The 12380-nt window shown below is 47.0% G+C and overlaps 1 protein-coding gene across 1 annotated transcript in view; it reads left to right on the top strand.

Annotated features, from left to right (window-relative positions):
* Positions 1-11911, top strand: part of LOC109869665 (LHFPL tetraspan subfamily member 3 protein) — a 28894-nt gene extending 16983 nt beyond the window's left edge. The window contains exons 2-4 of the mRNA XM_020459935.2: positions 8485-8724; positions 9562-9590; positions 9815-11911. Of these exons, the coding sequence (XP_020315524.1) occupies positions 8485-8724; positions 9562-9590; positions 9815-9874 (329 nt within the window). The 3' untranslated portion in view covers positions 9875-11911. The remainder of the gene's footprint in view (positions 1-8484; positions 8725-9561; positions 9591-9814) is intronic.
* Positions 11912-12380: the final 469 nt, after the last annotated feature.

The raw sequence follows: 12380 nt of genomic DNA, 5'->3' as shown, positions 1-12380 counted from the left end.
TCTCACTAGGCTCGAATTTGACTCTCACGATTTTACCTTACTTATATTATCTGAACAGCATGGGATAATTAGGTGAGAATAAGAATCCCTATTGTAAACTCGCTAGTGTGATGACAACTAGGGTATTAACGTTAACTTCAGATAGAATGATATGCTTTCCCATGTATTTAAATGACACAGAAACAGTTAATGACTCCACCAAGGCAACAGACATAAGGTACAATATGTATATTATCACATTTTCAATGTACCACATCAAAAGAAATGAAGATAATAAACCCCAATGATTTTTCACAACCCATGTCTAAATTACTGGCAAGCTTGCTTTAAACCCGTTGGCGCCCATTGGAGCTCCAAAAAATGACGACACACATAAAGTCCCGAAGCACCCCACCGTTGTGGTTACTACTACTTGTAGATATTTGCTCAGCAAAGTATAGCAGTTCCGTGCAGGTGTCCTTACAAGATCCACAGCAAGCACAGCTATCAATGCAGACAGTACTCCTGAGCAGCAACAGATATCCCATGGAAACATGAACTTGTTAATCTTCCACAAGCAATTCTCTCCAGGTTTCTGTAACGGCGTTCTTCGTTTGTCGAAAGAGAGTCGGACCGAAATGCAGCGTGGTGGTTAATCATGATCTTTAATAAAGAAAACGGCGATACATGAAATAACTTATAAATACAAAAACAACAAACGGAACGTGAAACTTATTACAGCCTATCCGGTGAACACTACACAGAGACAGGAACAATCACCCACGAAAGACAAAGCGATACTCAGGCTACCTAAATACGGTTCCCAATCAGAGGCAACGAGAAGCACCTGACTGCTGATTGAGAACCGCCTCAGGCAGCCAAGCCTATACAACACCCCTAATCAGCCGCGATCCCAAATACTACAAACCCCAATATGAAACACAACACACAAACCCATGTCACACCCTGGCCTGAACAAATAATTAAAGAAAACACAAAATACTAAGACCAAGGCGTGACAGAACCCCCCCCCCCCAAGGTGCGGACTCCCGGACGCACCTCAAAACCATAGGGAGGGTCCGGGTGGGCGTCTGTCCACGGTGGCGGCTCCGGCTCGGGACGTGGACCCCACTCCATAAATGTCATAGTTCCTCCCCTTCGCGTCCTGGGATAATCCACCCTGGCCTAATAGTCCTCACCCAGAACCCCACAGAACTTAGGAGCAGCTCGTGACTGAGGGGGCATCTCGGGACTGAGGGACAGCTCGGGACTGAGGGGCAGCTCGGGACTGAGGGGCAGCTCGGGACTGAGGGGCAGCTCGGGACTGAGGGGCAACTCGGGACTGAGGGGCAGCTCGGGGCTGAGGCAGCTCGGGACTGAGGGGCAGCTCGGGACTGAGGGGCAGCCCGGAACTGAGGGGCAGCCCGGAACTGAGGGGAAGCCCAGTACTGAGAGGAAGCCCAGTACTGAGAGGAAGCCCAGTACTGAGATGAAGCTCAGGTAGGTAGTAGGCTCCGGTAGATCCTGGCTGGCTGGCGGATCTGGAAGATTCAGGTTGACTAGCAGATCTGGAAGATTCTGGTTGACTAGCAGATCTGGAAGATTCTGGTTGACTAGCAGATCTGGAAGATTCTGGTTGACAGGCTGATCTGGAAGAATCTGGTTGACTGGCAGATCTAGAAGATCATGGCTGACTGGCGGATCTAGCTGCTCTATGCAGACTGACAGCTCTGACTGCTCCATGCAGGCTGACAGCTCCTTGCAGACTGGCAGGTCTGGCTGCTTCATGCAGACTGACCGCTCTGACTGCTCCATGCAGGCTGACAGCACCCTGCAGACTGGCAGCTCCTTGCAGACTGGCAGCTCCTTGCAGACTGGCAGCTCCTTGCAGACTGACAGCTCCTTGCAGACTGACAGCTCCCTGCAGACTGACAGCTCCCTGCAGACTGACAGCTCTGACTGCTCCATGCAGGCTGACAGCTCCTTGCAGACTGACAGCTCCTTGCAGACTGGCAGCTCCTTGCAGACTGGCAGCTCCTTGCAGACTGGCAGCTCCTTGCAGACTGACAGCTCCGACTGCTCCATGCAGGCTGACAGCTCCTTGCAGACTGACAGCTCCTTGCAGACTGGCAGCTCCTTGCAGACTGGCAGCTCCTTGCAGACTGACAGCTCTGGCTGCTTCATGCAGGCTGACAGCTCTGACTGCTCCATGCAGGCTGACAGCTCCTTGCAGACTGACAGCTCCTTGCAGACTGGCAGCTCCTTGCAGACTGACAACTCCCTGCAGACTGACAGCTCCCTGCAGACTGGCAGCTCCTTGCAGACTGGCAGCTCCTTGCAGACTGGCAGCTCCTTGCAGACTGGCAGCTCCTTGCAGACTGACAGCTCCCTGCAGACTGGCAGCTCCTTGCAGACTGACAGCTCTGACTGCTCCATGCAGGCTGACAGCTCCTTGCAGACTGGCAGCTCCTTGCAGACTGACAACTCCCTGCAGACTGACAGCTCCCTGCAGACTGGCAGCTCTGACTGCTCCATGCAGGCTGACAGCTCCTTGCAGACTGGCAGGTCTGGCTGCTTCATGCAGACTGACCGCTCTGACTGCTCCATGCAGGCTGACAGCACCCTGCAGACTGGCAGCTCCTTGCAGACTGGCAGCTCCTTGCAGACTGGCAGCTCCTTGCAGACTGACAGCTCCTTGCAGACTGACAGCTCCCTGCAGACTGACAGCTCCCTGCAGACTGACAGCTCTGACTGCTCCATGCAGGCTGACAGCTCCTTGCAGACTGACAGCTCCTTGCAGACTGACAGCTCCTTGCAGACTGGCAGCTCCTTGCAGACTGGCAGCTCCTTGCAGACTGACAGCTCCGACTGCTCCATGCAGGCTGACAGCTCTGACTGCTCCATGCAGGCTGACAGCTCCTTGCAGACTGACAGCTCTGACTGCTCCATGCAGGCTGACAGCTCCTTGCAGCTGGCAGCTCCTTGCAGACTGGCAGCTCCTTGCAGACTGACAACTCCCTGCAGACTGACAGCTCCTTGCAGACTGGCAGCTCCTTGCAGACTGGCAGCTCCTTGCAGACTGGCAGCTCCTTGCAGACTGGCAGCTCCTTGCAGACTGACAGCTCCCTGCAGACTGGCAGCTCCTTGCAGACTGACAGCTCTGACTGCTCCATGCAGGCTGACAGCTCCTTGCAGCTGGCAGCTCCTTGCAGCTGGCAGCTCCTTGCAGACTGGCAGCTCCCTGCAGACTGGCAGCTCTGACTGCTCCATGCAGGCTGACAGCTCCTTGCAGACTGGCAGGTCTGGCTGCTTCATGCAGACTGACCGCTCTGACTGCTCCATGCAGGCTGACAGCACCCTGCAGACTGGCAGCTCCTTGCAGACTGGCAGCTCCTTGCAGACTGGCAGCTCCTTGCAGACTGACAGCTCCTTGCAGACTGACAGCTCCCTGCAGACTGACAGCTCCCTGCAGACTGACAGCTCTGACTGCTCCATGCAGGCTGACAGCTCCTTGCAGACTGACAGCTCCTTGCAGACTGACAGCTCCTTGCAGACTGGCAGCTCCTTGCAGACTGGCAGCTCCTTGCAGACTGACAGCTCCGACTGCTCCATGCAGGCTGACAGCTCTGACTGCTCCATGCAGGCTGACAGCTCCTTGCAGACTGACAGCTCCTTGCAGACTGGCAGCTCCTTGCAGACTGACAACTCCCTGCAGACTGACAGCTCCCTGCAGACTGGCAGCTCCTTGCAGACTGGCAGCTCCTTGCAGACTGGCAGCTCCTTGCAGACTGGCAGCTCCTTGCAGACTGACAGCTCCCTGCAGACTGGCAGCTCCTTGCAGACTGACAGCTCTGACTGCTCCATGCAGGCTGACAGCTCCTTGCAGCTGGCAGCTCCTTGCAGACTGGCAGCTCCTTGCAGACTGACAACTCCCTGCAGACTGACAGCTCCTTGCAGACTGGCAGCTCCTTGCAGACTGGCAGCTCCTTGCAGACTGGCAGCTCCTTGCAGACTGGCAGCTCCTTGCAGACTGACAGCTCCCTGCAGACTGGCAGCTCCTTGCAGACTGACAGCTCTGACTGCTCCATGCAGGCTGACAGCTCCTTGCAGCTGGCAGCTCCTTGCAGACTGGCAGCTCCTTGCAGACTGGCAGCTCCTTGCAGACTGGCAGCTCCTTGCAGACTGACAGCTCTGGCTGCTTCATGCAGACTGACAGCTCCTTGCAGACTGGCAGCTCCTTGCAGACTGACAGCTCCTTGCAGACTGACAGCTCCTCGCAGACTGACAGTTCCCTGCAGACTGACAGCTCCTTGCAGACTGGCAGCTCCTTGCAGACTGACAGCTCTGGCTGCTTCATGCAGACTGACAGCTCTAACTGCTCCATGCAGGCTGACAGCACCCTGCAGACTGGCAGCTCAGGCTGCTTCAAACAGGCAGGAGGCTCCGGCAGCGCTGTAGAGAAGAAAGGCTCTGATAGCGCTGAACAGGCGGGAGACTCCGACAGCGCAGGAGAGGAGGAAAACGCTGGCTGCGCTGAACAGACAGGAGACTCCGGTAGCGCAGGAGAGGAGAAAGGCTCCGAAAGCGCTGTAGAGACGGGAGACTCCGACAGCGCAGGAGGGAAGGAAGGCTCTGGCTGTGCTGAACAGGCGGGAGACTCCGACAGAGCAGGAGAGGCGAGGCGCACTGTAGGCCTGATGCGTGGTGCGGGCACTGGTGATACTGGAGCGAGGACACTCACAGGAAGCCTGGTGCGGGGAGCTGCTACCGGAGGACTGGTGTGTGGAGGTGGCACAGGATGTGCAAGGCTAGGGATGTGCACAGGAGGCCTGGTGCGTGAGGCTGGCACCAACTTCACCAGCCGACTAACACGCACCTCAGGACGAGTATGGAGCGCTAACTCAGGTGCCATCAAATCCCCGACACGATCCGTCGGACGAATATGATATCTATAGCACCAAGCTAGCAACTCCCTCATTGCTCTCCACTCCACTTTCCCCATTAACTCCTTCACAGTCTCTGCTTCGCTCACCTCTAACACCGGCTCTGGTTCTGGTCTCCTCCTTGGCTCCTCACGATAAACAAGGAGAGTTGGTTCAGGTCCATCTCCTGACTCAGCCACTCTCCCTCTGAGCCCCCCCCCCAATACATTTTTTGGGGTGACTCTCGGGTTTCGCCCTGCGCCGCCGTGTCTGTTTCTCCAACTCCATTCGCCTATAGCCTTCCTCACACTGTTCCAGCGAATCCCATGCGGGCTCCTGCACTCTCTCTGGGTCGGCCGCCCACCTGTCGATTTCTTCCCACGTCGTATACTCCATGCCATTGCTGTCCATAACGTCCTCCTTTCGCTGCTCCTGCTGTCGCTGCCTGTTACCACGCTGCTCGGTCCGTGTGTGGTGGGTGATTCTGTAACGGCGTTCTTCGTTTGTCGAAAGAGAGTCGGACCGAAATGCAGCGTGGTGGTTAATCATGATCTTTAATAAAGAAAACGGCGATACATGAAATAACTTATAAATACAAAAACAACAAACGGAACGTGAAACTTATTACAGCCTATCCGGTGAACACTACACAGAGACAGGAACAATCACCCACGAAAGACAAAGCGAACTCAGGCTACCTAAATACGGTTCCCAATCAGAGGCAACGAGAAGCACCTGACTTCTGATTGAGAACCGCCTCAGGCAGCCAAGCCTATACAACACCCCTAATCAGCCACGATCCCAAATACTACAAACCCCAATACGAAACACAACACCCAAACCCATGTCACACCCTGGCCTGAACAAATAATTAAAGAAAACACAAAATCTTCTATTTTTTATTGTCTTCTTTCATAGATAATGTCTCTCCATCTCTCTTTCAACGTCTCTTTCTCCCAGGCTTCCTGTTAACCAGGTCAACTCTCCCATTGGCCTCAGTTTAACAAGCTACCTTATTGGTCAAAACTTGAACTTAAAGTAAACCAACCTATTCACTTGTACATTAAATAAATATTTCTTCAAAAGAAATGCATTAACAACATGACAATTCAGGAGAAATTCAATCACCTTTTAAATCTAATACCAATGAATTATAACAAATAAACTAAATACTAGGTTAAAACCTACAAGGTTTTAACCTACAAGGGTAGGTTACCTACAAGGGTATTGCACTCATATCAAAGCAAATGGTATAAGTTTGAGATGATTCAAGTACAGCACTTGACAGACTGTTTGACACTTTCATTTGACTTATTGGAGCCCTGGGGCCACACAACATTGCGTTTGCATGGTTAAGAGAAGAATACAACTCCAGAGTAATTATGGTCAAATGGGGCCCAGAGCTCTCATCATGATAATGGGACTAGATGTATAAAGTGCAGCACATGTTTTATTTACTAACACTTTAAACACATGCCCACAACATGTTAGCCATAATCTACTCATTATTTACCAGAAATGTCGTATTTTTTATGTAAAAAATATTCTCACATTGGCCTCTTCAGCCACGTGAACCATGGTGCTCCAGGATATTTTGAATGTTCCAGATCTGTCTTAGCAACATTACTGCCCTCAGTTGTCAAAAAGCATCAGTCTGATGGGTGTGAGAATAAACCTGCTAGGCCCACAGCTCCCAGAGCTCCTATTGACCTTCTCTGTTACACAGCCTGAGCTGCTTCAAATGCTCATATCTCAACTGAACTGCCCAGGTCTACTACACATGGTAGCATACAGACACTAAAGGCTCTGAAATGTTTCTTTGATTTGGGGTCTTTTTGAGTTTATTATTTAGTTGTGAGAGTAAGCGATGAGGTGTGAGGAGGTGAAAAAAAAAGAGTGAGGAAAGAGAGAACAGGAATGTGTGTGTGTGTGTGTGTGTGTGTGTGTGTGTGTGTGTGTGTGTGTGTGTGTGTGTGTGTGTGTGTGTGTGTGTGTGTGTGTGTGTGTGTGTGTGTGTGTGTGTGTGTGTGTGTGTGTGTGTGTGTGTGTGTGTGTGTGTGTGTGTGTGTGTGTGTGTGTGTGTGTGTGTGTGTGAGAGAGAGAGAGAGAGAGAGAGATAAAAGTGGGCCAGCTCTACCGCTCTCTGTAGCTCTGACTCCTCTCCCTGGCTGCTGCCTTTGAAGTTCTCTGTACAAGTTCAGAAATATCTTATGAGAGGGGAGGAACCGAAGAGAAAAGACAACTTCAAAGCGCTTGGATTTTGTTTCTCAGAACAAGATATTTGTGGTGCTATGATTTTCAACCTGGAGGCCAAATAAATAAAAAGGTGGTTAGTAGGCCTGAAGGCTGGGGAGGGATGTACGTGCACACTGCTGAGTGTTACTCACCAAAACTCAGGGGAAGCTTTACAGGGCCGACTGAGGAGGAGAAAGACCCTTCCAATAGAAAATGTGAATGTCTATTATAGTCCAAATTTAGTACAAGCATTTCTACATTTTGCTGCACGATGAAACGTTGTTATTATTAGAGAGTTTCCGGCCTGTGTCTTTTCATCTGTGTGTCTATGTTTGCAGTTGCATAATGCCATCGTTATCAACCGGACTGTCTGAGCTCAATACCGCTGATGGATGAGCTGCTTGGGAATAATGGGAAGCCGTGTGTTTGGCGCTGCGCAGCAGTATTGGGAATATCATCTGGGAGGCAATCTTACAAGCTCATTAGTATGGTATCAGCAGAGAGGTTGTGGTGAGCTCAGCAGCAGCGAGGCAGACGAGGGGGAATCAGAGACTCCGGGACAGAAGAATGAGTGAGAGTTGGGAACTCAGAGAGATCCAGAGGCCCAGAGCTGAAAGATAAGCAGCAGCAGGAACATCAGCAGAAAAGACCCTGTTCCACCCCATCAACCCCCTGAGAGCCAGGCACAGGGAATTCTTACTTACTCTCTCACTCAAAGAAAAGTGACTCATGACTTCTATGTGATTTTCCATGCCAATGCTAATGTCTCCTTCATGTCTCCTCTAAAACATTATAGCAATTACAGCAATTATGGTTTGCATTTTTTATCCAACCCCCATTGCCTATACTGTTTTTGGACCATAGAGATCTCAACGTTGTATCTGTGCCAATTATGGCATCTGTGAAGTTATGGAGAGTGCCTTTGTGGCTATCTCCATTTTAAAGTAGTTAAGAAAAGTGTAAAGCTATCTGCAATGCTGGAGTCTGGAATCAAATCTTGTGTCATTCATTTATTGTGGCCACAAGATGGCGGTCATATAGTTTAAAGCCATTTACAAAGTAGGCAAACCAATTTGAAGAAGACAATGCTCTGATCATTGGCTGATCACTTTCAACCCAACCCAACCCAACCCAACTCAGATGACTACTTTAAAATGACGGAAACCCTCAATGATAATGTCCATGCAAAAAAAAACGCTTATTTACATGTAATGATCTTTATACATCTCTATGATTTTTACTGGTCTTTTGATGACAATGTAATAAAAGTTTCGCTTTTGAATCATGCATCCATGTTTCCCATAGACTCTATCTCATGAACATCCTCTCTCTCTTCTCTCTCCCCCAGCTGTATGCCTGGTGTTGGGCTGTATAATCTTTCCAGATGGCTGGGATGCAGAGGTGGTGCGGGACCTGTGTGGGGAAGAGACGGGGAAGTATACCCTGGGTAACTGCTCTGTCCGCTGGTCTTACATCCTTGCTATTATCGGCATCCTGGACGCCCTGATCCTCTCCTTCCTGGCCTTCGTCCTGGGAAACAGACAGAACAACATGTTCCTGGAGGAACGCAAGGCTGACAACAATAAAGGTGAGGGATGGATTAGACCAAAACAAGACTGCATATCTGAAAGGGCACCATTTTCTCTACATAATGCACTTCTTTTAACCAGGACTCATTGGGTTCTGGCTAAAAGCAGTTCAGTCGGGAATAGGGTGCCATTTCAGACGCAAACAAGCAATGACCAAAACACATCATATCTATAATTAATCAACATTGGTTTCCAAAATCAGATAGTTTTTCCTGTATACTTATGAGATAGATTGCATAACCTGCTCTGATAGTTGACATGATTTCTGAATGATAAAATAATACATCTGGTATTGTTATTAAGTCGATCAGTCTAGCTTATTGCACTCACCGTGAAACTGCATGGATGAGGGTAGGAATGTCCACCAGAGTCTGTTCTCACTGTTTGCACAGGATTGCATCAGACTGGTCGGATCATATTGAGTTATCAGAGCGGAGAGATGTTCTTTCAGGGGACCTTTGAAGACATTGATGTCAGAATCTTATATGAAGTGTTCTAAAACTCACTGTCACCATTATGACAGAAAAGTAATAGACCCCTCATGAAGTTGTTAACTGTCAGATCAGAGGATTACACTGTTTGGTAGGGAAATGCCAAAGTATCGTGAATTCTTTATACTATACTCGCTATGGAGGTTTCCATGGTTACTCACCAGCTTTCAGTGGGATATGCCAGTATCTATATATCATCTGCAGTGTCTCGCTCACCACTCATCTGATTAACCCTGCACTATCTCACTGATAGAGATTATACTGTGTGTAATATTGTATGTGCTGTAACAGAATGTATATTTTTGACACTTTTATTTACAACCATATTTTACTTTGTTCTCGCAGATTTTGCTGTGTCCGGCGTAAGTGACTTCGTAAGTGAACAGTACACAGTGTCATGGCTTCATGCATGGTGCAGTTATTGTCTAAATTGATCAGCGTGTTTGTCACATTAGTCCCGTCTTGTATAATATGTGTTTGGCTGAATGAGTTCAAAGCACTGTCTGGTTCTGTATTGTAATACATTGCTATATAATTGGTATTATTTCAATATCCTTACATGATGCACTGCTGTGATACTTTTTTTTATTGCCCTTAGATTGAGGTCCGGGACAGAAGAAGCGACCCAAGGTATGTTGGAGTCCAGCGGTTGTACTGATGGGATCTTTACCGTGGAAGACCACCTCTCCTCTACTCCCTGCCATCCAGTCATCCGGCTATATGTGCAGACCACATGTATAGATGTAGGATCTTAATTTGAGCCAGTTTGCTACAGTAGGGAAATGTGAATTATTTTGTGGATAATAAAAAAAAAATGTAGGGGCTTGATCCATTTTTTTGTAAGGGAAAATCAAGTCTGAAATGTCAACGTGGAAATAACACACTTCAGAAGTCTTTTTAAACCTCAGATACACTACAAGTTTAATGTTTACTGCATTGCAAGAAAGTTCTCCTGCAACAAGGTGATCAAATGAAGAGCCTACATCTGTACAGCATTCAGTGTTATAAAACTGGGAGAAACCATATTTTACAAAGGCGCTATGATGTTGTAAAGTGCATTAACAATACTTTAAAAAAATGACAGTATTTGTAAATATTATGTGTCCAAAAGGAACTATATATTGCAGCTTTACAGAAATCAACATCTCTGGGAATCTATGTACTGTACATACAAAGTAATGTATACAGTATATTGGTACTGGTACATTGGGCAAAAAAACAAGATCATCCAGCAATGAAAATCTTGTTCAGTGTATTTCTACCCTTTGCATAACGATTTGAGTAAAGGATAGAATAAAGTAGAACAAAACAAATATTTTGTAAACATTTAATATACCCTATAAAACTAAGCTTTTGGTGTTTCTTTTTGAAGGTTTTTACTGTAAACAGTGAAAATTCTAGAATAATTTTTGAAATTATTCAACTGAAACAGGGTAGATTAAAGAAATTATCCAGTAGATAGATGACAGGAAAACGTCATATTTGGCACTAATCTCTCAGAAGGAAGCCCTGTATGCTGCATTCTCTAGGCACTGAGACACTCGGGCCACAAGTCTCCACCATACCGTCCAAACTGGCCTTCTACGGCACATTGCAGTGACCAACACACACTGTGCCAGGCTGCCAGCCCAGATGGGCTTTCAGTGGGCCTGTGTGTAATTCACCTTAACACCCCACAATGGAAAAAGTATCCTGGTAAAAATCTATGTAGAGGCAGGATTTCTACTAACTTTTAAAAGGAATATTTTCAAATGGTATCTAGTGAAGGACTACACATTTGTACTTATTGTCCATCATCTTTGCTACATTGTATACAGTTATTGTAAATTGAGAAGCTATGTACGTTTTTAGGTGGCAGCCGATCCTCAGGAAGCTGTACTGTAAGACAGCAATTACTGTACACTGATTCAAACACTATTGTTCCTCCAGAATAGAGCCTTGGGTCTGATGAGACACTTCAAGATTTCAAGCATAGTTTTTGTGACCCAATGAGCAGACAACTGTACCTTTAGGTGCATATGGAACTCTATAATACAGATGGGATACATAACCAGTGACTCCGATGTTTTATTCTGGCTCCAAAGTAGCTCTGTCCTGTCTTTGTCCCATCACTTAACTCAGTGGGAGGGCTCTTTAAATAGCAGGCAACTAACAGAGTCAAGGAGAAGAGTCACTGGGGATAGACACAGTAATAAGAATATACATAATCTAAAAATATTTTAGATATTGGTCTCAATCAGTTCCTACTTTTTAAAATATCTTACCCACAAAAATGTTGCCAAAATATGTTGCCATCATTTGAAAAACATATCAATGATAACTGGCGTATTGTTTTTGTATATTGAAGTATAATACTGTATATGTGATTGTTGAGTATTTCTGCTCACATTTTAGTTGTATGTGCTATTGAATGAAGCAGTAATGTACTGTGAGACTTTCACAGAAAATGTGATGATGATCATTCAGTCACTCACTTTGTAAGGCAACACTTATTGATATAGAGTGATGGTCAAACAACAAAAACAACAACTACAACAGCATCAAATAAGAGTTTCCCATTGTCTAATGACTGTCCATATATATAAATGTGTCAAAATCCTGTAGCCTGCATTCGGAAAGTATTCAGACCCCTTGACTTTTTCCACATTTTGTTACATTACAGCCTTATTCTAAAATTGATTTAATTGTTTTTCCCTCAATCTACACACAATACCCTATAATGTCAAAGCCTTAGCCAAATACATTTAAACTCAGTTTTTCACAATTCCTGACATTTAATCCTAGTAAAAATTCCATGTCAGTTAGGATCACTACTTTATTTTAAGAATGAGAAATGTCAGAATAATAGTGGAGAGAATGATTTATTTCAGCTTTTATTTCTTTCATCACATTCCCAGTGGGTCAGAAGTATACATACACTCAATTAGTATTTGGTAGCATTGCCTTGAAATTGTTTAACTTGGGTAAAACGTTTCGGGTAGCCTTTCACAAGCTTCCCACAATAAGTTGGGTGCATTTTGGCCCATTCCTCCTGACAGAGCTGGTGTAACTGAGTCAGGTTTGCAGGCCTCCTTGCTCGCACACGCTTTTTCAGTTCTGCCCACAAATGTTCTATGGGATTGAGGTCAGGGCATTGTGATGGCCACTCCAATACCTTGACTTTG

The sequence above is a fragment of the Oncorhynchus kisutch genome, linkage group LG24, assembly GCF_002021735.2.
Source record: "Oncorhynchus kisutch isolate 150728-3 linkage group LG24, Okis_V2, whole genome shotgun sequence".
NCBI lineage: Eukaryota > Metazoa > Chordata > Actinopteri > Salmoniformes > Salmonidae > Oncorhynchus > Oncorhynchus kisutch.
The sequence above is the reverse complement of the archived record's forward strand: the minus strand, read 5'-3'. Positions and strand labels throughout refer to the sequence as shown.